The sequence below is a fragment of the Bombus pascuorum genome, chromosome 12 (genome assembly GCF_905332965.1).
Source record: "Bombus pascuorum chromosome 12, iyBomPasc1.1, whole genome shotgun sequence".
NCBI lineage: Eukaryota > Metazoa > Arthropoda > Insecta > Hymenoptera > Apidae > Bombus > Bombus pascuorum.
Genome location: NC_083499.1, coordinates 4,657,484 through 4,684,739, shown reverse-complemented (window position 1 = coordinate 4,684,739; position 27,256 = coordinate 4,657,484). Strand labels below are relative to the sequence as shown.

The following is a 27,256-nucleotide window of genomic DNA, read 5'->3' as shown; positions in this document are numbered from 1 at the left end:
TTTCTCTTTTATAGCATTCGGTGATCTTCGTATCGCGTTATCTCGGTCGCACCTTCTGCGAAATTACACGTGCATGGAGTAGGATACTGTTCCAAGGCATCTATGCGCGGCGTTGTGCGCGACCTGTTTATTTTCGGGCCGATTCTCATATGCAAGGCACGCCCAACTCCTGAATCATTATTGACAGTCCTTCGCTGGAATCAGTATTATGTACGCGTGCCATAAAGTGGAAGACATGAGAAGATGGAGATAGAGAAGAAAATAGAGGAAAAAAGAGATGCGCTATCGTTCATAAGTGTTAGAACACTTACAAAAGTGAGGCTAATCTTATCTTATATATGAGGCTTATCAGGAAATTATTAAAACTATTATTTAGGAATTGTTATCTGGATCTTCTTACATGATAATTTGCTAATTAATAATATTAAACAATTGACAAGCTACAGATGGTAGATTTCATCATTTTATGTCGAATAGGATAATTTATAAATGATTTGTAACTTGTAAAATTGATTTGTAAAACATTATTTGATTCATTACCGAATTTATTATTGTTATAGAAGAAGACTCATTAGTATACATTTAATTATTGGTATTTTCTGACTAATTAATTAATTTAATTAATTAATTAAATAATTTATCAAATTTCACTAATAATATTAGTTATTTTCCAAATGTTTAGTTGGACAAATTGTAAAGTACAAATTAAATAATAATAAAAAAAAATAATAGTTCAACTGTGCAAATGGGTTCAAAAGCTGATCTATTACTTATGAACGGAGTTGCAAGCACAAAGGAAAAACTACGAAGCTTGTGTGGGTTGACATATCCATTTCTCACTCGTGTTTCCTTCCTGAAGCTTAGAAAACAGAAACGGTCATACATTGTAACTTTCTTCTTATTCACAAACGCGTTTGACACGGTATTTGTGCGTACAAGTGCATGCGAGCGTAATACAAGCTTGATAGTTTCTATTTTATCTGGTAGGTTGACTGTTCATTCGTGTGGATATCCGCCAGACAGAATAATGTCAAGGACAAGAAATGGTCAATCGGCCAAATGACAAATTTGTAAACGATTGACGCAAAGTGCACACATCCTCTATTTAAAGTACGATATACTTGGCTTATCAGCTTGTGTATTTTTAGTACGACCAATCGACTAATTTGATTAAATTGACCGATTCGCGTGGACATTTCGGAGCTACCTTTTATATACTACACAAAAGATATAACCTAGCAAACACGAAGATGACACCCCGCTGGGGGTAGCCACCCACATGCTATATATTTATTTTTTTGTTTTCTTTCCTAATCACTAAGATATAATACCTTACCAAATGTCCCTCTGGACAAATTGTAAAAACCAAATAAAATAAAAAAAATAAAAAAACCTTCTATATACTTACACACACATTCATGAGTAGGATAAGATAGGATTATTTGAGTTTTTTTTTTCTTTTTTTTTATTTTATTTTGGTTTTTTACAATTTGTCCTTATGGACATTTGGTAAAGTGTTATATCTTATTGGTGAAAAAAAAAAATAAAATAAAAATAAATATAGCATGTGGGTGGCTACCCCCAGCGGGGTACAAGATTATTTGAGTGAAGTTCATTAATTTGTCTTATAATTCTCCAAAAATTCGATTATGAGAAATGTTTAAATAACATACATTTAAAAGACACGTGTGTAGTCATTGATTGTAGAATTTATTTTGTAGTCTTGTATCGTCGCGATTCATCTTACGTACATGCATCATTTTTATACACAATTTAAAGTCTATTGTGATATTTTAATCATCTTTCTTGCCTTAATGTTTCCAGATCTTGTCTCACACGTAATAATGTGCTGCAGCCATAAATCATGGATAAAGTAAAGGGTGAAAATAATTGGTAACCCGTGGAGCAAAATTTCCAACGAAATTATCCAGTATACTATGAATGTTCAATAAATTTCCATCAAACTGGTCACGTACACAGGGCTCCATCGTAACGGGAAATTCTTTCTCGTGATCGATGCAATTTTCGACCATAATTCACTTAATCGTGGAATTAAATATCGTACACGTGAACTGTTACTTCCCTTTTATTATAGTTTGTCGCGTTATTTCAGAAATTTTTAACAAGGTACGACAAATGAAATCAATAAAACCTAGATAAATATCATATAACATAATAAATAATATAATAATATACTATAATAATATAATAAATATATAATAAATACTATATAATGTAATATTAATCCATAAATATTATGTAAGGTATTATATAACGTATAAGACGTGATAATTGGTTGAAATTAATTCAACAAAATAATACTAGAGCTTTGTGTTTATATAAGATAATAATCCAAAAGCTTTTAAAAATTATTTGTAGGAATCAATGCCGCAAGGATTACTATTATAAAACACACACGATGGCATGATGAAATAGTTATTCTAGATTATATAAATTTATTATATAACAGGTTTATCGCATTAAATATTTCTGACAGCTATTTATAACAATTTGAGTCAAGAAATTCGATATGGAAGTTCAAATACGAATCGCAATACATTCAAAATTCAAGAAAAGATTTTTTTTTTATTATTATTTAATTTAATTTATTCTATGAGAGTTTGAATGTGTTGCCGTTCTTTCGTTCGTATTTTTAAGTCTTTGCATATATCCTCGTCTCTGACATACCATGGGGCGTTTGACTATTGTTCCCAGTATCTTCGAAGAAAAGATTTTATCAAATTTCTGGTTTGTGAGTGACATTTGTTCGTATTAGGAGTGCGCTCAAAGATGTTGCTAGATATCCGTCAGAGGGATGCGACCACACTGGATCGATCGTTGTGTAGGGATGTGGGTCAGGTATACGCCCAAACTCTCTTTTTTCCTTTCTTTTTATACGTGGAGAAATTCTCATGGATACTCCGCCGCTTTTCTATTGGACTTCGCGAATAAAACTCCATGTTGTCTTACCTAACGCTTCTCAGGAATGCTCCAGGACCGTTTACGCCCAAATCCCCTAAATTTTCATCCTTCGTTACTTTTTCCGCTGGACGTATCTTCGCAACGCACAATTCTCACACAAAAACGTTTCATCCCTACCTCGTGGAATTTCCTTAGTTGCCCATTCAGTTATCTATGACAGAATACTCTTTCAAGCTTTCCAAATTTCCTACAAAAGAATTCTATTTATTACAAATATTATGTAGACTCGACCATATCTGAATTCTGAAAATAGTATAGGGATTTTATTATATATGTGTCGGGGTAACGTCGCAAGTTGGGGCGTGTAATGAATCTTTCTGCGAGTTGTCCATCATTGTTGTATACCAGATGATATTTATTGAAGCGAATGTATTGCACAGGTTAACAAGTGATATCGGTGAGTGAATAATTGAGATGTCGGTGATGATGAGTTTAAGTTCGATAACGAATACACGGTCAACGGGATGACGATTGCGATTAGGAACTCGATGTACGTGTTCACTGAATTAATCGAACTTATCGGATTCAGCCCCAGTCCAAGTGGAACTGCTCTTATATACTCCTCTCTGTATCCCTCGGGTCAATCTTTGTTTTTAAGGAGAGTTATTTAATTACTTTATTCTTTTGTTAGGTACACGCCCCTCCCGTGATCGTGGCTACATTCAGTGCCCTGTTATGTCTCTTCAAGCCCAAGTCCACTGTCATAAATCTTGGACAATCATAATTGACTTAACTCGTAAATAACTATTACTCAGTTTTATTGTTTAAGTACAGCTATAATAAAAAGTCTGGACTAAAGTATTGGGAACCTTCCCAAACATTCCAAAAGAAAGACCCCGGTGTCTTTTTCATCTCCGATATATATATATATATATGTCCAAACTTTTTATCATAGCTGTACTTAAACAATAAAACTGAGAAATAGCTATTTATGAGTTGTGGTCACTGAACGTAGCCACGGTCACGAGAGTGACGTGTATCTGACAGAGGTATAAAGTAATTAAATAGCTCTTCTTAAAAGCAAAGATTGACCCGAGGGCTACAGAGAGGTACAGAGAGGAGTATATAAGGGCAGTTCCATTTGAACTGAGATTCAGTCGGATAAGCTTTACTTGTACTGTGCACAGGCAAATGGAGTCACACCCGAATCGTGGATCAGTAAGTTGAATTCGACTTAGACTGTGGAAGAAATCGTGTGGATTCGTTATTGAGTTTAAGATCATTTCCATTCACATCCCGAGTATCTAATTGCCATGGTTACTTGTCAAATTCTGTCACAATTGTGGCTGCACTCGACAGCAAAATACCACTCGACACTAACTAGTATTGGACGACGGCAGCGCAGTGATTAGCGCATTAGATTACAAACGTTCGGGATCCGGATTCAAATCCAGGCGACCGGAGTCCGATTTTTCTTCCGCGGCATCAAAAATGAGAAGAAAAATGCAGCAGTACCCCAGCAGTGACACCGGCGACCCGCAGCAGAACCTGTTTCACTCTAGACACAGGCTTAGCGCACTAAGGAGACACTACACAAACACATCAACAACTACAACTACCACGGCCTATTCACCTCATAATAATAATTATGCTTGTAAATATTCTTGCTTTTACATAACAACAATGTCTAAACCAAAGAAAGATTCGTTACACGCCCCTAACTCTACCGACATCAGGAGTGGGATCAGTGCCGGAATATAACAGAGCAAGAGCTTACGACCATCGTGTGCGAGTTAATTCAGTCGCTAGTACAAAAATCGAGTGAGAAATCTAAAAATCTTTCGTTGCCGCGTTTTAACCCTGACACCGCCGGCTCCGACCCCGGTACATGGTGCACAGCTGTTAGTCTGATTATGGAGGGAAGTCCTCTATAAGGCAGCGCCCGAAAGGAAACCATAATTTCAATAACAATCGAGTCGACCTCTACGTAATGCGTCAACTGGTATATCAAGTCATCTGGGTGAATCGTGTCTCCATTTTACTCTGATTTTGGAGCCGAGTGTTCACTAGTTAAAGAATCCGTCGCCTTGAGATTTTCTGGCAAAGGAACGACCGATATAATAGTAATGGGAGGAACTTGTATTTAAACGTACATCTCAAATTTTATCATAAAAGATATAACTTAGAAAAAACGAAGCTGGCACCCCGCTGGGAGTAGCCGCCCACATGCTATATTTATTTTTTATTTTTATTTTTTTTTCTTCACCAACAAGATATAACACTTTACCAAATGTCCATAAGGACAAATTGTAAAATAACCAAAATAAAATTAAAAAAAAAAAAAAAAAATCTCAAATTTTGTCCATTGTATTGATAGGTTTACATTGGAGATAATTTTTCATGTCCTTTAAAATATGATATCATGATTGGTCGTGAAATTTTAAGACAAGGTTTTGACGTAATATTACACAAAATAGCCTCGCTATGTGTAAAACAAAAATAATTAATTATTTTATAATTAATGAAGTCGACACTGATGTAATTACTAATAATAAAAGTCGATTAATTTCTGTTCTTGAAAATCCAGAGATTCATTCATCGAGGGTTTCTCACGTACTCGCGTAAATACAAGCCAGTTGGAAGTACGTCATCGTACAAAGAAGTCCTCATAGACTTAGCGAGGAGGAGCGAAGATAGTACGTGAAAGAATAAGCGAATTAATTAAAACAAAAATCAAAAGGCCTAGATAATTCACCATTCGCGAGCCCTATGGTACTCGTGAAGAAGAAAGACGGCTCAGATAGATCATGTGTATATTTCTGAGGGCTAAATAAAAATACGGTCGCGGGTCGGTATTCTGTACCCCCTATTGCGGACCAAATCGCGAGATTGCAAAAAGCAAGATACCTTATTAGCCAGTGGATTAAACGATTATACAAATACAGTCATGATAGAGTAAAATGACAGATAGTTGCATTCCTGCTGAATTGGATCTCTGTAGGAATGGCAAGAACAGTGACCATGACGACATGAGTACCCCGATCTCGGAAGTTCATTAGCACTATGACCATACCATTTGGCGGAGTGAGTTCACATGTGTTCGGGACGAACATGTAACGGAACTCAATGAGACCGTGTGATGAATTCACATGTGTTCGGGGCGACAATGTAACGAATCTCAGTGAGACCGTGTGACGATTGATGGACATTCCCCCTGCCTTCTAACCCGTCAGAACTTTTAGTTTTACCTGCGCTATGTATTTCGTACTCCTTACAAGTTCATTGAGTTCCACGCGAGTATTTTACGATACTACTAAGTCGCCCGGATTAGTTCGTTCCGATTTACATTTCGATTCGATGTACGTTTATTGAATTATATAGGTGCAATTTGTTACACAACCTTTCTCCATCTTTCACGCAATTTGAATATTCCATGCTTATAGAACCTCTTAGGTTCTTCGGTGAAAAACTTTTCAACATGATCTTTCATGTCGACGAAACTTCGTAAAGATCGAAGTGAACTTTCCGATACAATAGGATCGACGGTAAGATAAATTTTTATCAAGAATACCATAAAAGTGCGGTTAACTTAAATATCTTCTTATCTTTCAAATTGAAAGTTAAAATTCCTTTACTTATAATTACATCTTATCGTTATCCTCCTGGAAAATAAATCTTCTTTGGCAGACTCCTTTAATGTTATAATCTTTTTTTTTTTATGTGGAAGAATTTTACAATCAATTCTCATTGAGAATTATAAGTAAATTATTCTGGCGTGGTACTATATCGAGTATAATAAGTGTTTATCGTATGTTCGATTCTAGCTGAATCTAGTGTTTAAATCCAACGTTATAATCTAACGAATATTTGCGGATATTTCTACATGATTAAAAAGATGAATGAAAACTGCAAATTGATCAACATTGTTCAAGGATTGATCAAGACAAAACATGCACAGCGCGTTCAGTAAGGTGAATTAAAAACAGATATTTGATTCTTACAATATATTTAATGCTTAATATAACAATTTAAGAGAAACATAAATGTGTCATCGAATCGAAGAATGATTTCAATCGTAGTCCGTCAAATAGTTCAGTCGATAACCTTCGCTGGGATCTTGAAGCATACTTGGGATTTGTTTTGTTCATTAACCAAAGACAGTTGGATAGTCAGAGAGATCCTTGGGTAGCTCTTTTCAACGGGCATTACCAATCGGTAGGTAGCTAATTGTCCTTTCTGCAATGGACACTTTCCACTTGTAAGACACTTGCAGGCATCTTGTACCGGTAATAAGTATGGGATATGACCACTTCCAAGTTGGACATCTACTACTGGCTTCAGGGAGTTTACATCCTCGACTGTAATAAATTATTAGAATTAGAATAGAAAATAAGCAATTTATTTTTGGTATCACAAACACATCGTCAAGATTCTTCTATAGTCCCCTGGCAAGATAGTGGAAACAAATAATTCACATTTAAACTTTCAATTTAAACAGAAAACTTGAGCCATTTAGAAACTAAGCATAAAAGATATAACTTAGAAAACACGAAGATGGCACTCCACTGGGGGTAGCCACCCACATATTTATTTTTATTTTATTTTTTTTTTTTACCAATAAGATATAACACTTTACCAAATGTCCTTCAGGACAAATTGTAAAAAAACCAAAATAAACTAAAAAAAAAAATTTAGAAACTAACTTGTTCAGCTCTATTTTCTGGAAACTCTTTAATTTTAATATTAAGATACAGGATCAATTTTCTTCTAATCAACTATTCAGAAACGATACAAGTAATCTAGATGAAGTTGATCACTATTTCGTTTCAAATTTGATATATACGTTGTACCTTAATTTTATTTTAATGTTCTTTTTATCTATTTTTCAGTTATAATATGTTACTCTACTTACCAGCTTTGAAGACAACGTTAGCTTCAACGTTCGTTCCTCTCACCAAATTGCAGGGCAAAGAGGAACATCCCAAGATCTCTACGCTCACAGGGGATGGACCGGAACTACAGGGTACATATGATGATTGCATCGAATCGGCGATGAAGAACACCGCGAAGACGTATACTGCGACAAAAAGTGACCATACTTTCGACATTCAATTAAATTATAATGTTACTTTAGTAGGAAATTCTTGTTCGTGTATCTGTATGTTCGAATAATGTCATATTATATTAATATATTATTAAAGTATTGGTATATTAACAAGTAATAGTTAGCACATAACAAGATATTCATAAAAAAGGATATCATCCTTTAAGAAAATTCCATCGACTTTCCAAGCTTATAAAATTTGTAAAACGGACAAAAGTTCAATTTGTACAAGAGCATATAATAGATAAATAGAAACAGATGTAAGTTACCATGTTATATTTATAAAATGTACAGTATGTACAAGAGTGTATAATAAGTTAGTAGAAGCAGATGAAAGTTCGAGACGTTAGTGTTCAAAGTCTGTAAATAGTACCAATAACGATATACGTACCATAGGTGAGGATTGCCATTTTTGCTTTTTGGTATGTGCTGCTCGTTTCACTGTTCGAAGTGACTGAAGATCACAAGACCGTGGATAGGTATTTATTGGTAGTTACTATCTAATCGAGAGCCAGTCATCAGAAACGATTATCATTGTAGACTTTTAAAAACACTTCAAATGGACACCTGCCGGCCAGAAAATTATGTTTGTTGTTCTTGATAAGATCGTTAGCAAGTATTGAATCAACGTTCGTGTTCATTCAATTGAACAAAATTCTATTTTACACCTAAACCGATAATCACGATTAATCATTTCATTGCAGGTGTCGAGAAACATTTGTGTACTTTACAAACATCTCACATTGACTTTTTACGTTATAACTAATTATTATTTCTTCGATAAAATTCTCTAGATATGACTAATTACATGTGCCGATATCGATCATCACGGAGTCACTTAAGGTTGCAAAGACAAATTTAACTACAAATTAAGAATATGCTTTTAATTCAGCCAACAACTGTAAAAATAAAATAAAACAAAAAATCTTGTGAAAACAAAAGAAACTTTTGGTACAACCTAACATTTCAACTTTAACGGTATACCAAAGATAGATACACACGACATATAAAAAATAAGAATATAGAAGATACGAAAGGAACGGAAAGTATGTACTAACTTTTGACACGCTAGACATATAATAAATAATAATAAAAATTAATTTAACAATAGACATTTTTTTATATTTTATTTTTGCTTTTATGCGAAAAAACACATTACAATTCATTTTCTTCATTTGTTTTTAATATTGAGATCAATATTTCTTCTGAATTTCATTTTTATTCTTATCAATCATCTTTGCTATGCCTTTTATACAATCCATTCATCGCTTTCTGGACGGATACCACAGATTTCATAGCATCGTCTTTCGTCCATGCAGGGCCATGTACGAATTTCTGGACCAGATAATCACGCAAAAAGGTTGGTGTGATTGAAAATAAGGCATGGTAAATCGTATAACGCCATGATTCATTCCTAAATGGACATATGAACAAATATAATATTAGCAACCCTTAGCTATATGATAAAAAAAATTTTGAAAGATTTAATATCTTTATATGATTCATTTTTTCCATTATATCGGAGTTCAGCTGTTCCAATACAGATGTTAACTCAAGTACTATATAGTGAGAAATTCTTTTTAAGATTCTTATCAGTAATCAACCGATGAGATAGTGGCAATCATTCCCTTAACAACATTGTATTCGATTGAATTTTAACACTTCAGTCAATAAAGATCTTCAATCGCGTCTACTATTCCGTTCATTTAGTTAAAAATCGTACATGTGCTATACTCTTAAGTATAATAATTTTCAACGTACTACATTAAATTCTTAAAATTAATAATTTTCTTTCGATAAAAAAATATATATATGCATATTCACCGATTAATTCTTTCAATCGTTTCAAAATTGGAATATTTTAGTACGATCAAAAGTTCATTTTTTAATTTACCATATTATTTTTCTATTTTTTTATTACACTAGATTTTTCAAATTTCTTTATATTTTCTTTTTCTATATGTTCGATAAAAAGAAAGTTTTTCAATTTCTTAATTGTTTCAACATAATTTCATTTTTATTGCTAGACATACTTGTAGGTTGGTGATGGATATCTGTCCAGAAGAGCAGCTTCGAAGATTTCATAGATACGATTGTCTCGTATCTTTTGCAGACCTATCTTTTCCACCAGGGATGTGAAATATTTTATATATCTAGTTAAGTAATCACCATAAAAGTTTTGTACTTCCTTGGACATCACCCACTTCATCGCCTCAAAGTGATCAGCTTGATGATTAAATATATTGGTCTCTCTAATGTAGGAACCTATACGTGTAAGTTAAGTGACTATAAATAATTTCATGTACAGACAATTTCTAAATATGATGTGTCAAATAGAATCTTTTTTAAATTTTTTGTGCAATATAAAATTTCTTAGAAATTAAAAATTTATCATTAAGGGGGCATTCTCCTATGAATATTACAAAATATAACAATTTTCATGAATTTTTTTCAAAGTAATGGTGCATCTACTTCTTTATGTATATATATTCTATATAATATATATATATATTTTTTGTCTTTTATAATACATCTACAATCCTTTCTTGCAGCTTATTTAGTTACTTTTTCGTAACGATTTTTCATAACGTTTTAATTAATTGTTTTGTGATCTTATCTCGCCCTCGATAAACGGTGTGTTTAAAAATCGTATCTCGCACACATAAGTGATTGAAGCTTTCAGGATGGACTAAGATGGAAAACTCAAAAGGGATCCTAAACAATATGCTTATCGTTATCGTTTATATCAAAGTAAATAATTTACGTTGAATGTTGAGAAAATGGCAAATGCCTAAATTGCAAACTCCGAAATTTTATTCTTTTTTTCGGTAATCGTTAAATAAAGGTATGATAAACTGAACATAAAAGTATAATTTTGGTACTTACGAGAGCTGGTAAGACGTGAAATAATCGGTAAAAATTTCAGACCAGTCGGCCAGTTTTTGAGATTTTTACCCGTTATTTTACGACTCACTAGCTCTCGTTGTTACCAAAATTATATTTTCATGTAAAGTTTATCGTACCTTTTTCATTTAACAATTACCGAAAAGAGAATTAAATTTCGGAATTTATGATTTAAACATTCGCTATTTTGCTAATTTCCAACATAAATTATTTTTTAAGGGCGACAACGATAAACACACTGATGCAACTTGAGCTTTTTAATTTAGTTCACTCTGAGTGCTCTAATCATCTACATAAGCGAGATACAATTGTTAGGCGCGCATTTATTGCGAACGAGATGAAACCAAAAAACAATTAATTAAAACTATATAAAAAATAGTTATGTATGACGGAAAAGTAACTAAATAAACTACAAAAAAGATTTTAATATTAGACGTACCATCGGTTGGAAAAAAATTCATGGAAATTGTTAAATTTTTCAACGTTCAACAAAAGAATGCCTCCCCTTAAGTACATTTACAAATAATTTTTTTATTACGTTAAATTCCAAAATAATTTGTTGTACACAAATAGAAAAAATAGCAAAAATTTTTTTGCATAAAACTGCACTTTTTTTATAAAAGAATCTTGTAATTTTATAAAAAATGCTATGCCTTGGTTACCAGGAACAACGCTAATAACACTGATGCCATACTTCTTCAATTCCACCCTAAGGCCAGTGGCCCAAGCGGTAATAGCAGCCTTCGTTCCACTATAAATCGCAGCTCCTGGAATTGGCTGCGTGTTACAGTGGCTTGAGACCACGATAATCCGACTATAATGTCCGCGGATAATCGGCATCAAATCTTGTGTGACTATTGTAGCACCGAGAAAGTTAACTTCCACCTGAGTCCTAAGATGCCCATACGTTTGCCATTCGAATTCGCCGAAGACCATTATGGCTGCGTTATTGATTACACTTCGTAACACTGGAACCGATATTCTATTATATAGGTATATTCTTTTCATTTGTTTTTTTTTTCTTTTCTCTTAAACCAGTTAACATTCTTCCCAAATTTATCCAAATTCATTCGAATGCTCTATTAATAATTTGTATGATTGTATCTTTCTTAGATACTATGGTTACATGTTACCTATATTAGTGATTATGGTTACCTGAGATCCATGAAATGAAACAAGTGACACAAGATATGGCTAGTATTTCAGCTGTTATATGAGCCGCTCAAAAGCCAAAAGCAGAAAAGGAAAGTAATGATAGTAAACATTCTATATTTTAGCTTACTTTGCAATTTGCTAGTATTTATATCTCCTTATAATAAATAAGCTCATAGCAGTGAGTAATCTGTTCTTTAAAAATTGGATACCAATCTTATATTTTGATATGTAATGAAAATAAGAAATTGATAAGTTGTACTGAGAGACTCATATATTCATATCAAAGCGAGAAATATGAAGTGTGAGTGAGATAGAGAGAATAGCTCGTCTGATGATTCATTAGTACAAGTACATATACTTCTAGCATTTTCATGTCTAGAATTGACTCTACAAATATTTCGCACGTATTTCATAGTACTCTGTATAGATTTTTATGAGTGTGTACATCTCAGTATTTAGATGTATCATCTGTTGGAACCATGTTAGTATGCGCATTCATTGTAATCATAGACTTGATCGTGCTAAGTAATTACCTAATTTCTTTTCCCCTATAGTACGACGAACGGAATCCGTGAAACCTGTAATGCTATTGAGTTCCATGAGATCTAAAGGGAAAACGATTACTCCTGCTTTTTCTAGTTCTTCAACTGTGGGACAATCCATTTGCAATACACCCGCGATTACAGTTGCCCCTAGTTGTCGGCAATGCAGAGCCAGACTGTATCCTAACCCTGAACCGCAGCCAGTTATGACAATCGCATCTTTCGAGGTCAATTTGTCTCGAGCTTTTAGACGGCAACATAGGTAAGAAACACCTGAAAGATTATTCAAAAAATCCTTTTTCACATCTTAATAACATGTGTTATTAACACGTTCCGTGCGGGACCGATTTTTGATTACTATTCATTCAAGCTGCGCGAGGCGCACACTCCCCGCGTTATTACGACTAATAGTTTTGCTTCTGATAGATTTATTTATACCTTACAATTTTTTCAATAGTGCAAACAACATAATTATAAAGAAAAAGATGTGTTGTCTAAGATGTATTAGACATCAAAGCAATAAATTTAATTTTTAACCGTTTGAGTCTCAAGCAGCGCGATAGCGCTGTTCAAATTTTGCGTCGAAAAGTCCCGGTACATATTTGAATGTTACGGACGACTAACGGTATTTTGTATTTCATTGTTATCTTCTCAATAATTTTTATTGAACAAAACTTGAAATGTTTATAAACTAATAGTACTCATATATAATATAGTAATAATAATATAGAAATATTCCATAAAAATAACAAATATAACGAGCGCTATTACGCCGCTTGCTTTTCTTCGCAATCAATTAAGACAAGCGCTATCGCACTGTTTGAGATTTTTCGACTCTGTTTTTTTCAAAGACTCCTAGCACTCAACGGTTAAGGAATTCTTTTAACAAATACATGGTTGAAGATTTACTCTATCCGAAAGTTCGAAATGACTGAAACGGAAGAATGCGCCTCACGTAGCACGGAGCGTGTGAATTTATAATTCGATAGAGATAGTGTTACATTTTTTTATTAAAATTTTACAATAATTTTTAATTTGATATTTGAATGTATTAAACCAGACTAAACTAATGAAACAATTAGATAACAAAGTATCATAGTTGCATTGAATCATTGACCTTCCCGTTGTTGGCGCATTTTGATAGACCCAGCCTACCGATCAATAGAAAGGAAGATAAAATGTCCGTCTATGTATGTATAATCTGAAAGGACTTCCTCTCATACACTTAAATGGATGCGTTTAATTTACATTTCAAAGATATATCCAATACGAATTTCATTATAGTAATATATTTTATCATGATTTAAAATTCATTTGGTTTCTTTTGATTTATTTATCTGCTTCGTATAAAAAATTTGTGTACTATCAATAGAAACTAATTAATTATAATAAATATTATGTTCTTACCGATACCACATAAGGACACCGTTGGGACCAAGTACTTATGTCCCTTGTTCCATAAATAATAAAGGCCTATTGAAGTCGCTATATCTGCTAGGAATATCCCTGAGTATTTCTTGATATATCCAAATAATCCCATTTTAAAATTAATACGGTATCAAATTTACAGATATTTCACCTCTCAGATGGCACTGTTCGGATAAATTAATTCTATGTTTCTCTATACTTTATTTGTATATGTAAAATCTTTGTAAAGAGACAGAGAAAAAGAGAAAGATTACGGATATAATACACTTTATACAGTAAAAAGAAGCAAATAAAATTTTGATATGATATATGTAAAATATTTATACAAATAATATTAGGATCAAAGTTCCGATTTTACGAATTATAACAGTATAACTGTTTGATAATAAGAATGTACTCGTAATTAATGTCTCTTTAAATAATCTCTGTAGTAATTACTATATGAATTCACAATATGGAAATCACCATTGAATCACTTAAATCACTACGTATAAGCAGTAAAAATCAGAAGGATGAATAAAAACACACACACGAGACGAAGCGGTGATATTCTCGTCTTGATCGCAAATGGCTGCTATGAGACGCGTACAGAAAGAAAGAAACCTAAATATCCCCACTCTTTCACAAAGCTTCACGATGGGTCCTCTCAAAATTCCAACGGTAATACGCCGCGTAATACACAAAATGTATGTAACTCAAAAACAAAGTAAAATTTAACGATCATATAAGCATGATATAATATTTCCATTTATTACAAAAGTAAAGGTTTTCTTTTCTTTTTCTATAAACTAGTTTCTTTTCATATAAAATTGATTTGATATGCCAGAGTTTGATGTGTTAAGAGGTATTAATATTTCATGAACGAATATTTCTCTCGATTCGGTTACCAGACTTTGATTTAAATTGTAAATAGGTCACACAATGTATGAATAAATGGAATACGATGAAGTTTCTAAGTGTTGCTAACACAGTCCTATATTGTTAATGTTACTAAGCACAACTTAAAAGATTTGCTTTTTAACATATACACATTCCCGGTTTCTCAATCGAAAAAATGTTGGAAACAATACTACAAAATCGACGTTTTAAATAAACTATAATACCGTTTTAAAATAAACATAACAACATAAACAACAAAGTAGCGCGTTTCTAATTAATGTCACTCCTATGACAGTTACAAAATCTTGTCTGCACTCAGTTCGTTCCTATTATTAGTGGAAATGATATTATCAACGTTCTTTTCTTTTTTCCGTTTAATTTTGCATATGATAGTATAAAAAACTCTTTCATATAATCATTACACAAAATTTCTTGTAAATTTATAAGTCTTTACAGAGTGAAATATACAGCTTAATATTAAGGCATACTTTACATAAAAATTAACAAATATTAAGGCTAGCAGTACTATATCTTACTATAGCATACTACATCTTATGCTAGTTATTTCTTTAGAATGAAATCATAAGACAGTGAATACAAATTCGTTCGACTATAATCCAAAATTATTACATTATCTTACAAGCTTCATTTATTATTCTCAAACATATTATACGTCTTCGTTTACGTGGTACTCTTACAGTTTCCTTCAAATATCGCTTTGAAATGTGGAGTATATTAAATACCAGCAGGTTTATCAGCAACTAAAATGTTCGGATCCGCGCGAAGATCGTAACTTGGATCGCCGTCTGTAGCCATTCGTCCAAGCCACGAGAATAGAATTAACATTCCAATGAAAGCCAATATTACCATGATTCCTAGCACCGTATATCTCCTGTATTGTGGACTGGGTGTATTCCTACGTCGCGTTGGTGGACTAACTATCAACTTCCACCACCTTAAGAACCACTCAATGGCAGACTTTCTTCTGTATTTATTTTCATCGTGATCAAATGATATTTCTTTTGGATCATCATATGCTTCGCAAACTTTCCTTGATGTTGACTGTGACAATCCCATGGATGAATCGATATTTACAATTGAATAAGGTGGCCCAACCTTTTGATTACTTAAATGCACATTATTTATGTTACTATGAACTGAGTTAACATTGCTAACAGAACGTGATGTAGCGGTTGATGGTGATGAAGTCGTTAGTGTGTGGTTCTGATACGAAGTGGTCTCAATTCTCAATGAAGGATGCTCCTGTTCTGGTTTTTGCTCTCTGTCTTCACTGAGCTGTAAAAGATAATTTCAATATATAGATGTTCTGTATATGTATGTTATGTACTTTATTATGTTCATTTAAATATAATACATACCAAAGGTAAACCTAAACCAGCTCGTGCCCAATTTACTCCTGCTAACTTTTCTCTCAACACATCTGCCACAGGAGAAACCAATTTTGAGTCAGGAAACATGCGTTCCTTACAAGTTGGACATGTGTATCCTGCTGGTGCTGTAGTTTCTGGTAATTCCCTGGCATATTTGTCCAAACATGCCCAATGATACATGTGATAACATGTTAGCCGAACACAATCTCCTTCGCTTAAATTTACTGAGCATAATGTACATACTGGATTGTAATCATGGTCATGTAGCCACAAAATATATGATTGAACAATACACTGAAAAAAAGTATAAATAATTATCAGTTAAGTAATCTTAATATAGATGAAAAAAAGGACGAGAGTTACTTTGACTGGAGAATTAGTGAAATTTATTTGTTCATGATTTCTTCGTCAAAGTACATTCTTTGCAACTTATTTTATGAAAAATAGAATACAATACCTTTGGATGGTTCGTAACCATGCAATGTTCACAAACATTGACACGGTGTTCAAAACAAAACAGATTTGTAACTCTTCTTTTCGGACACTTGCACAGCCCCATAGTTACGATAAAAGTAATGCGTTTATAACATTAAATAAATTATCAACAATACAATAAAAAACTAGTTACTTAAAAACACTTTTATAAACAGATAATTTTATTTGACATTTCGTGATCTTACAAAATTTTAAGCTACATTATGCGGTACGGGTTCCATCTTCCATCAGCCACGTCGTCTGACATTTTTCACAAATGACACAGAAGAATGGACCAATAAGATTCTTCGATTCACCGGTAACGAATAAACATCCATAAGTTACTGTACACGTTCTCCGATTTATTTGCAAGAAAACTATTCGTTTATAAAATAATATTAAAACTGATATTTTTTTCACATTGAAAGAATCTTTCTTTAGTAAGCATAAAATATTATTTCAATTATATAATTAACATATTTCATCTCCAATAGAACAAATTACATATAATAATTATAAATAAATAATAATTTACATCATATAAGTATCTCTATAACAAAATAATTACTGATTTATAATAATGCTACACAGTTAATAATTTTTGTATGCTATAACGAAGTACATACAGTTTTTTTTATACGATAGCGCAGATCACCTTGTAAATATTGTTAAAATGGCTACGCTATATCGCGTCTTAAATTACTTAGGAAAAAATATATTATCGATAGGACAGAATAGAAATATATCGTTATCTTCAACAACGCGTATTAAGGAAAGTGAGTATGATTACATTTATTAAGGTATGACATCATTTAATGTTTAACTTGATGTTCCTAACCTATAATTTTGAATTTTCTTAGTCATAGAAAAGAAAGAAGGAAACACATTAACTATTGAAGCCGTGATTAAACCAGACCCATATGAAGGGCGGTTCTTAAAACCTAAAAACGGTGCATGTCCTATTTGTTCTTCTGGTCTTAACATTAAACATACAGTAAGAGTTTGATATCTTGTCATATTACGATCTTGCTTGTCTCTGGATAATTAAACTGATTCTTTTAGGATGTACTTATCCTAAATCAATTTGTTAGATCAGATGGATGCATATTACCACGTAGGATTACAGGTCTTTGCAAGATGCAACAAAAGAGAATTAGTTCATTGATCATAATGGCTCAATATGCAGGTTGGTAGATTAATCATAGCGATGCAATTTCCAATCTACAGTAAATAAATTGAAACACTTATGCTTAGGATTAATGCAAAGGAGAGCTCCTGGAGGTGGTTTACTTCATCCTTTACAAAGAAGGAAATGGAAAAAATTTAATAGCTACTACTGTGAAAGAACTATTAAAGCTAGATATAAGTAATAGTTTACAAACAGTATAATAAATGATTGAACAATATTATAGTATTTCGAATGACTTAGTTTTATTTGCAATATCTAAATAAATCCCAAAATCATAATAATTCTCCACGTGATTCTACTTTGCCCTTAATTTCGAATGTACAAAAACACGTAGGTTAGAAATCATGTTCACGTCTTGGTTAATAAAACGCCCATGGTGTAACAAGTTTCCAAAAAGATATGTGTCAAACGGCACAACAATCGTAAAGAAGGAATATGGAGAAAAGGAAATCACGAAAATTCGAAACATCGGAATTTTGGCACACATCGATGCTGGTTCGTTTGTGATATGCTTTTTATAGATAACCTATAAAAATTTCTATTTTAATGAATTTACAATATTGACGATGGTTTTTCAGGCAAAACCACTACTACAGAAAGAATGTTATACTATTCTGGTCTCATTAAACATATGGGAGAGGTTCACCATGGGAATACGGTAACAGATTATATGGATCAAGAACGTCAGCGTGGTATAACCATTACTTCTGCAGCAGTGACATTTCAATGGAAAAACTACCGTATTAATTTAATCGACACTCCAGGACACATTGACTTTACTATGGAAGTGGAGCAAACCTTAAGAGTATTAGATGGTGCAGTGGTCATATTAGATGGAAGTGCAGGTGTTGAAGCTCAGACATTGACAGTCTGCAGACAAGCTGACAGATATGATATTCCTAGAATTATTTATGTAAATAAGATGGACAGGACAGATGCTAATTTTGACAGTAGTTTAAAATCTATTGAATCTAAGTTAGACACAGAAGTATTACCTACACAATTTCCAATTAAAGAGAAAGGAAATTTAGAAGGAATTGTGGATGTTATTACTTTAGAAAAATTGATCTTTGCAAAGAAAGATATGGGTATGAAATATTCCAGAGTAAAATTATCTGAGAATGAAGATACAACTTTATGGGAGATGGCAAATGAAAAACGTAGAAGCTTAACAGATAAATTATCCAATATGGATGACGAATTAGCTAATATAATAATAGAACAGGAATCTTTGGATGCAGTAACTCCGCAAATGTTAATTGATTCCTTGCACAGATCAACTATTAGTAGAAAAGGTGTTCCTGTGCTCTTAGGTAGTTCTTATAAAAATATTGGAGTTCAACCTTTAATGGACGGCGTTCTCTTGTATTTACCATCACCCAATAAAACTAAATCTTCTGCGTATTACCGTTGTTTTCATAACAAACTTTGCGCCAGGGCATTTAAAGTCGTCCACGATAAGCAAAAAGGACCAATTTCATTTTTTCGAATTTATAGCGGCAGCGTAGAAAAAGGCATGAAGCTATATAACGTCCGGAAAGAAGAGAAGGAACTCGTAGGAAAATTGTATACCGCGTACGCTGACGAGTACCAAGAAATACCGAAGATCACATGTGGCAATATTGCAGCGATAACGGGATTAAAAAGTACAACAGCTGGAGATTTAGTAACGACAGGTCGAACAACGACAGAGGAAGCAAAAAAAGAACTAAAGGCAGAGAAAGGTGTTACACTGGAAGATGTAGAGAAAGTATTTGACAACAATATTAGGACGTTAGAGCCAGTCTTTTTTTGTTCGATTGAGGCGCCATCGTTATCTATGCAAACACTTTTAGAGAAGGCTCTTCAAGAACTCGAAAGAGAAGACCCAAGTTTAAGAGTAACTCAAAATAAAGAAACTGGTCAGATCGTGCTTGGAGGAATGGGTGAACTGCATTTAGAAATTATTAAAGAAAGAATTAGAACCGAATATAAAGTCGATGCTGATTTAGGTCCTTTGCAAATCTCCTATAGAGAAACTATAAAGGAACCTATTTTAGATACCTTTTCGACTGAATATAAGATAGGAAGCGCTAATATAAAAATTACAATAATCATGTCGTTGATACCAAACTATCAAGGAAAGGAGACTTTATTATTAGATAAATCACAGAATTATGGTGATAGCTTAAATGCTATACCGGCACATATAATGAAAGCAGTGAGGAATGGTGTTAAATCAGTTCTTTTGCACGGACCGAAATTAAGTTATCCGGTCGTGAATATGGGTGTTAAATTGCATAGTTTAGAATATGGATCTAATACTGCGCCATCGTCAATCAATGCTGCTGTTTCACAGTGTATTCGACAGGTAAAAGTATTCTTATGATTTTTATTTTCCTTACGTACATATAAGACATCATAAAGGAAATAATCTAAGCTGTGAATGGCGGGAGAATATAATAGGATACATGACATAGAAGCTTTGGTACTCTATCGCCATTTCTGAGTCTAACTACAAGAGTACCAGCCATAAACGGAAGAAACAACATTCTATTTCTATTCAATTATTTAATATTACATTAATTAACAATTAATTGATAACCGTGTCGCTTTCGTTACGTTTAATCACTTCAATGCTTTTTTTCGGCAACTCTAAACTTCTTTCCTTCGCAGATTTTAATTCAGACAATAGAAGCAGAGATTTCGGTTTACGTTCCAACATCGTTCTCTTTGTATTTTGTTCGGACAAACCGTTGTTAGGCAATGATTCTTCCTGAGGGAAAAAGTATCTGTGTTTCCAATTATCCCGTATAATTTTTAGAACATTAGTCTCTTTACGTTTGTCCTCGTTGCATATATAGGTCTCTGTAAACGTCCGAAGAACACCGATTTTTTTCAATGTATCTTTAGATATACCAATGTTGAAGGATTTCTGTTTTGAGGTTAAGGTTGGAAAAGCATACGGTTTCAATGTGGTGTTCTGTTTTAATTCTAAGACACGTGGAAGTCTCGCGGACTGCCTGTCAAAAAATTCATTAATTAATATGTCTGTTTTAATCTGTAAATTTCTCAAAAAATCCTCGTCAGTTATTTTCCGTAGATTAGAATTCTTTGCACTACTAGTTTCTCCGCTACTTAAATTATCAGCGCTGAAGTGCTTTGAGATCCTGATGTTATTGTTTCCTTTGATTCGATTCTTTGTTCTTTTTGAGTTAGTTTGAGTAGATCTTTCTACACTTCTTATGCCCCACTTCAACATATAAGAATCCAAGAACTTGTGGTATAATTTAGGGCAAATTTCTTGGTCTTCGTAGTGCTTATCTATAAAGTATATTCTGCGCAAACGGCAATTACCGCAAATTTGAATCCTCTGAGTTATAGCGTATTGTTGCTTGAAGGCAGTCTGCGTTAGATTCGATAGGTCCAATTCTAATTTATTCCAACCGGTTTCAAATTTTACTTTGACGCGACAAATGACACCCTTGGAGTTTTGTTTTTCTGACTCCGCGTTCGTGAATTGAAAATGATGCTGGCAATTTTGGTTATCTGCCACCTAGTTTAATGCATAAGCTTTTGTATCAGCAGATATTATGTTATAGGTTATTCACTATTTTGTTTAGGCAACTTTCTATTTTTATTTGTCGAATTAAATTAACCCTTTATGGGGTTATATGAAATTACAGTAGAAAATTTACTTGTATTAATTCGATACACATATGTTAATGTAGATACCTGGTTACAAAAACATCTTTAACAAATTATTTATTAAAATACTAGTTGAGATAAAATGTTGAGTGTTGTTCGGACCACAAAAGAATTGACTACTTATTACTATTAGAAGAAGTTTATGAAAGATTGTGTTTTCTTTTTTAATTTAAAAATGCAGAATTTGTCGTTAATATGAGATTATACTCAGAATATTCCACAATTACCTGTACTTGCAGACGACAATGGAGATTTAGGTTCTTTATAACCACAACTAAAACTGGTAATTCGATATTAAGGAATTGGGAGGAATCAGAGGGACAAATGATGGAGGTGCCATATCCATGGGGTTGTTCGAAGTCCTGTATCTCGATAACCTGTGCATCATTTACCATAAAATTAACTTAAAATTCAATGCTCAGTTAAATAAACTTGAATAATGTTCATTGAACGTAACCTACATTTTCTAATAAATCTGAATCTAAGATTTTACGAATACGACCCGATTGAGATTGCTGCTTGCTCCAATACTCTAAGGGTTTGTCACTGATACTATACAAGAGAGACACATATCCATCAACCATGAAATTACGAAATTATTTCACGAAAATGTGAAGTATTTATGTGACTTTGTTACTTTAGGATTTACATCTTTCCGTTCGTTTGTTTTCTTGCAGCGTATTTCAATATAATGGCTGTTCATTTGGAATTATGTTTTTTTTTTCAAGTTGACGCAGTTGATAAAGAGAACAATCGTTTGAGATATTTCTAGCGTTGACAATAGAAATAATGGTTGCATTAACGATAGAAACAAGGATTTTCTCGCCAAGTGAAAAAATATGGTATTAAATTTGATAAGGATAGTTCAAAAAGAGAGAACAATAGAATAAACAATATCTTTTATTGGAAGAATAGTTCATTGAAAAAATACGAAATATTTTCTGTAGCGAAGCTTAATTAAGTTACTGTTATTTTTACTTATTTGGAATTTAGTTATATTGATGTATTGATATATTGGGAACTATACTGTAACTCTATTGGAATGTAGCTACATATATTGAGATAAGTCACTTATAAAATATTTATAAATATAAGTAATGTATAAGTAATCTATAAAAATAATTCCGATCAAAAATAAGCAGATCCTCTAGAAAACGTTTTGCAACATCTTTAACGTTTACAACCTGAGTCCTAGATTTTTTGATTGCTTAACAATTTCTGATTTGTCAAAGATTCTCAGATGCTTGAAATAATTCAAGTTCAAGTTCTCTTGAACATTCCCTGGAGCCTTTATATTACTTAAAACTCTTAAATTCCTTCTTGAATGGCTTGAAATACTTTAAAATTTTTCTAAATCTTCCTCTGAAACTACTCAAGACCCATACTTTTTTAAAAGCTCTTTTCTATTTACTTATTATTCTCTATATGTATTTCAGTTGATGAAGAATGTTGGAGTTACACTTCTAGAACCTGTAATGCGAGTGGAAATTGTGGTGCCTGAGGAATATTTAAGTGTCATCATGAAAGACCTGCCAAAAAGACGTGCAGAAGTAAAATATATAGATGCTTATGGACAAAACAAGGTAATGTACTTTTTTCCCTTTAAGGCAATAGTAAAATTGAGGTCAGAAAAACTAATGTAACTTAAATGATGAAAACAGGTGGTCTACTGCCTTATTCCGTTAGTCGAGTTACTAGGATACTCAAAAGCAATAAGAATAATCTCATCAGGGCATGCAACGTTCTCGTTAGAATTTGACCATTACGAAGTAATGGATTCGATGAACGAGGCAGAAGCGATTAAAAGAGTTACTGGATTCTATTAAAAAATTTAGAAAATTCTATTAAAAAAGTGTGAAATAAAAAAGGTATCTTTCTCAGCATAGAATATGCAATATTATTTATACCAAATATCTGTTGTATTTTAAGATATTAGTGATTTAATTGTACAAAGATAGAAATTAAATCGTTATAAAAATTATTTGCAACTTACTTAAGGATTAAGATCAGGGTTTACGAGAAAAGAGCAGTCGTATGTGCGAATTTCTCATTTGTCAAGACTTCTACGTTTAAAGTGAAGTAAACAGTACGATACACAAAAATTAAAACACATTGTTATTATTCTTGGACAAAATTACATATTCGATTGTTCCTTTATTCGTTCGCTCTAATCAAAATATATTGCAGCATTTACCGGTGATGCGTTACAATCCTTCTTTTCTTATTTACGATCATCTATCGCGGCCGCCGATCACGTGGCTGAAATCGAGCAACTCGTAAAACGATTTCTTTCTCTAAGAATACATATATACACATGTGTAGTTATATATAATAACAAAAAAAGAAAAAAAAAGGGAAAGAAAACAATAAAGGACAAAGTAATAGAAAGAAAAAAGTCTTATCGAAATAACACCGGCCAGCCTCGTAAACAGCAGCCGCGCATAAATATATTAATATTGCTTAAAGATCATGCAAAAATGTCATACATAGTAAAATATATGTATGTATATATATTATATGTATGGAGGGATTACATTTATAGGGTGAGAGACTTGCAAACACGTCAGTTGCACATAAAAATGTTCCATTAATACGAGTAACCGCAATACGGTCCTTATTTATCGGAAATACGAGGCACATAACATTCACCAAATTTTCCATAAAAAATATATACGTGTATGCGTATATACACATACATTATTTCGTCATCGAGTCGCTAGTTCGTTAGCCTTGAATTGTGCTATGTACACATGATGTGAAAAATCATGAGCGCAATTAAAGATGGCCATCGTATACGCGTCCTCCTTAATCTACGTAATGGTTTTGAGCGCTAAAATCGAACGTTTTAAATTCCTAAACAACGCTATACCTCCTCGGTCGATGTTACGTAATTGGTAAAAAATAAATTTTTCGCCGGGTTACGACGAAAATCTCTTACAAAGAAAAAAAAAACAGAAAAAGAAATTGTTGCAGTATTACGATGCATGGTTTGCATAATTCTAATTCGTCTGTGTAAAAACGTTCGCAAAAGTTAAATACAATTACGTATAATATATTATATTATATATCACTAGACACACTCGCGTGTCAATCATAATTCATTGAATGATGCAAAAAGATACTTTGCTTCTTCTTCCAAAAGTTCACGCGGTTTATGCGTTCTTAAAGTGCTACTAACAAGGAAATCTCATTTTTTCCCTTCTTTCTTTTTTATTCTTTTTCCTTTTTATGAGCCTCAAAGACAATTTTACCAAAGTTCTTACAGAGATGGAAATGTGTTCGACAAGCTTACTTTACGATGCGTGAATCCATAACAGAAACGCAAATACTGAATTTCACGATGTGTGGTTCTAGCAGAAAATCTTCTTCGTATAAAAGTTACTAGAATCTCACAGCATCATCTCATAACATCATCTCATAACATCATCTCATTCGGGATCATCCTCGTTCGATCCGTAATCGAGGTCGTCTTGGCGTCACAAACTCACTAGCTTTGGCGGATTAGCATCCGGAGAGCTGAGATCGACGGCGGACAGATTGTTTCTTTGCTGCGTCGAGCAAGAAGGTATCAATGGTGTTGAAACTGGAGTAAGGCCGGTCCCGCCTTCCATCAACGACTCGAAATTAAACGCTATGCCGCTAGTTGGCGTGGTGATCGGCATCCCCGCTACGTCCAACGATGGTTTCATGAACGATGGTGTTTCGATTGTCTTAAATGTAAGCGTGTTCGGCCTTTCTTTTGGTTCGCTGAAAATCGACAGGGAATTTGGTCGATTGTTATTGTCGAAGCCAACCGGCAAAGAGTTCGGTCTATTCGGTCTCGTTGCGACGTTCACCGACTCGCGTTTCGTGCTTTCAGCTGCGGCGGCTGCAGCTGCAGCCGCAGCGGCGGCGAATTGGTCCTCCGTCGGAAGCTCTGGCTTTATCACGGGTTTCACATCCGGAGGAGATGCTGAACGAAGTCGACAGACCGCTCTGTGAGCTTCTAGAATGAATTCCAGTTCGTCTTTCGCCTGCTGCAACTGCTGAATCTCTTCTTGCAAGCTTTGTTTCTTCTGCTCCAAACCCTCAGTCTCCTGTCAAATGAATTCGTTATGTTTTTTTATTCGTGTTTCATTTTTTCAACTTAATATTTGAATTACATTAGCACATACAGTGTATATTATAGTCTATCTTGCACATATGAACTTTTATTTCAAGCCACTGATACTTCCAATCCACGTAAAACAAGTGACAATGTATGTCACTGATTGTACACATGTACATATCTTGAATTAAGAATTGCACAAAAACAGTGCAGCAGTCAATAAATTAATATTCTTTTTTTCCACGTTAGAATATTTCTTTCTTTCATTAGGAAATCTAATTACAGAAAAAACAGCAATTGTAATTTCGCAAATATGGAATGGGATGATATGATAACCTTGCTGTTCTCTTCCCTTCCTCGTATTTGCATCTATTCAGATAGCTTTTGAAGAGATCTATCTATCTTGAAATATATATTCTTTATTCATGAAACTCATACACAAAAGGCAGTAAGATTACTATCTTTGAATTCAATACTGAAATCAATTACTTATAAAGTATCTATATTTTAACAATATCTATTGAGATATAACATCTATTTCAGAGGGGAACAGCAGGATTAAATTCAGAACAGATTTCATTAATTACATACTTCTAACAGGGCATTGGTATGATCCATCCTCCGCTTGCGACATCTAGCTGCTGCCATCTTATTTCTTTCTCTGCGGATCTGTCTTCGTTCCTCTTCCTCGGGGGTCATCCCGATCGTTCTGGTAGGCCTTCTGCCACCCATATTGCGTCTGGTTGGCTGTTGTGGCTGTGTTTGTTGACTGTCCACGAGGGTGGTATTGGCGGCCACAGGGGCGGCAACGGTGGTGGTAACAACGTGATGCGCCGCCGTGTTTTGCGTTTGTGCCGGCGTCGGTTGCGAAGGTTCCACCAACGGTGGCACGAACCCTGCTTCACGACTGTGAGACGCTGACTCGCTGGTCAGCTCTAGAAATGTTTGCTCGATGCTCCGGAGCGTCGTTGGCGTCAACGTCGGCGTCGTCCGCGTCGGCACTCCACTGTGTAGTCCGTCCAGAGATACAAGCTGTAACAATAAAAGATTTCACCACATTAATTCGATGTTACATGATTATTATTTTAATTTAAAGTACATACTTTCCAAATATTTTCTCAATGGATAAAACAGAGCAACGATTTCTTTCTGACTGTATTTTTATTCAATTATTAAAGAGAATACATGATTTACACCTTAGTTGGAAGCTAGATTAAAAAGTACTTTAAACTTTCGTTATTATTACGATGTTTGAGTTATCCTCAGTATATTTCAATATTTGTTGCACCAAAAATAGCACTACGTTTGCTTAAACCGCAGAAAAATATGCTTATTAAGTACAGTTTAAACATTATTCCTCGTTATTGTGTAGAATCAACATAAAATGTGTAAAAATAACGACTAATGTAATATATTGGTTTTCAGTGACGGCAATGATAGCACACGTATACACACATATATACATACATGAGTTTAGGTGAGAGACGAACGACT

The 27,256-nt window shown here is 33.6% G+C and overlaps 7 protein-coding genes across 10 annotated transcripts in view; 2 read left to right on the top strand and 5 right to left on the bottom strand.

The window, feature by feature from the left end:
* Positions 1-6,911: 6,911 nt before the first annotated feature.
* Positions 6,912-8,581, bottom strand: LOC132912528 (NPC intracellular cholesterol transporter 2-like). Of its 2 annotated transcripts, none has more exons than XM_060970017.1 (3): positions 8,418-8,581; positions 7,835-8,020; positions 6,912-7,280 (listed from the first exon to the last, which is right to left on the bottom strand). In XM_060970017.1, exons 1-3 carry the CDS (start codon positions 8,434-8,436, stop codon positions 7,015-7,017), a joined length of 471 nt encoding a protein of 156 aa, XP_060826000.1. In that variant the 5' UTR covers positions 8,437-8,581; the 3' UTR covers positions 6,912-7,014. The 2 variants fall into 2 exon arrangements, with proteins under 2 accessions (XP_060826000.1, XP_060826001.1); XM_060970018.1 differs by having other exon boundaries at positions 7,835-7,999; positions 8,418-8,567.
* A 557-nt stretch (positions 8,582-9,138) lies between these two features.
* On the bottom strand, positions 9,139-14,304 carry LOC132912517 (estradiol 17-beta-dehydrogenase 2). Its single transcript, XM_060970002.1, has 5 exons — positions 14,035-14,304; positions 12,619-12,900; positions 11,593-11,898; positions 10,060-10,291; positions 9,139-9,440 (listed from the first exon to the last, which is right to left on the bottom strand). The coding sequence occupies exons 1-5, from the start codon at positions 14,165-14,167 to the stop codon at positions 9,254-9,256; spliced, it is 1,140 nt and encodes a 379-aa protein (XP_060825985.1). The 5' UTR covers positions 14,168-14,304; the 3' UTR covers positions 9,139-9,253.
* A 150-nt stretch (positions 14,305-14,454) lies between these two features.
* Positions 14,455-17,049, bottom strand: LOC132912524 (zinc finger protein-like 1). The gene is made up of 3 exons (XM_060970013.1): positions 16,783-17,049; positions 16,314-16,619; positions 14,455-16,230 (listed from the first exon to the last, which is right to left on the bottom strand). Exons 1-3 carry the CDS (start codon positions 16,882-16,884, stop codon positions 15,670-15,672), a joined length of 969 nt encoding a protein of 322 aa, XP_060825996.1. The 5' UTR covers positions 16,885-17,049; the 3' UTR covers positions 14,455-15,669.
* A 295-nt stretch (positions 17,050-17,344) lies between these two features.
* On the top strand, positions 17,345-18,213 carry LOC132912527 (large ribosomal subunit protein mL66). Its single transcript, XM_060970016.1, has 4 exons — positions 17,345-17,575; positions 17,660-17,793; positions 17,862-17,985; positions 18,054-18,213. The coding sequence occupies exons 1-4, from the start codon at positions 17,473-17,475 to the stop codon at positions 18,167-18,169; spliced, it is 477 nt and encodes a 158-aa protein (XP_060825999.1). The 5' UTR covers positions 17,345-17,472; the 3' UTR covers positions 18,170-18,213.
* A 94-nt stretch (positions 18,214-18,307) lies between these two features.
* LOC132912507 (ribosome-releasing factor 2, mitochondrial) lies at positions 18,308-23,656 on the top strand. Its single transcript, XM_060969989.1, has 4 exons — positions 18,308-18,483; positions 18,567-20,338; positions 23,112-23,258; positions 23,337-23,656. The coding sequence occupies exons 1-4, from the start codon at positions 18,333-18,335 to the stop codon at positions 23,499-23,501; spliced, it is 2,235 nt and encodes a 744-aa protein (XP_060825972.1). The 5' UTR covers positions 18,308-18,332; the 3' UTR covers positions 23,502-23,656.
* On the bottom strand, positions 20,346-22,343 carry LOC132912514 (uncharacterized). Its single transcript, XM_060969998.1, has 3 exons — positions 22,137-22,343; positions 21,903-22,052; positions 20,346-21,523 (listed from the first exon to the last, which is right to left on the bottom strand). Exons 1-3 carry the CDS (start codon positions 22,257-22,259, stop codon positions 20,561-20,563), a joined length of 1,236 nt encoding a protein of 411 aa, XP_060825981.1. The 5' UTR covers positions 22,260-22,343; the 3' UTR covers positions 20,346-20,560.
* A 121-nt stretch (positions 23,657-23,777) lies between the features above and the next one.
* The window catches only part of LOC132912515 (transcription factor kayak), a 35,216-nt gene continuing 31,737 nt past the window's right edge, over positions 23,778-27,256 (bottom strand). For all 3 annotated transcript variants that reach the window (XM_060970000.1, XM_060969999.1, XM_060970001.1), the window contains exons 2-3: positions 26,354-26,794; positions 23,778-25,751 (exon numbers count right to left, since the gene is read on the bottom strand). In XM_060970000.1, coding sequence (XP_060825983.1) covers positions 25,152-25,751; positions 26,354-26,794 — 1,041 coding nt within the window. In that variant the 3' untranslated portion in view covers positions 23,778-25,151. The remainder of the gene's footprint in view (positions 25,752-26,353; positions 26,795-27,256) is intronic.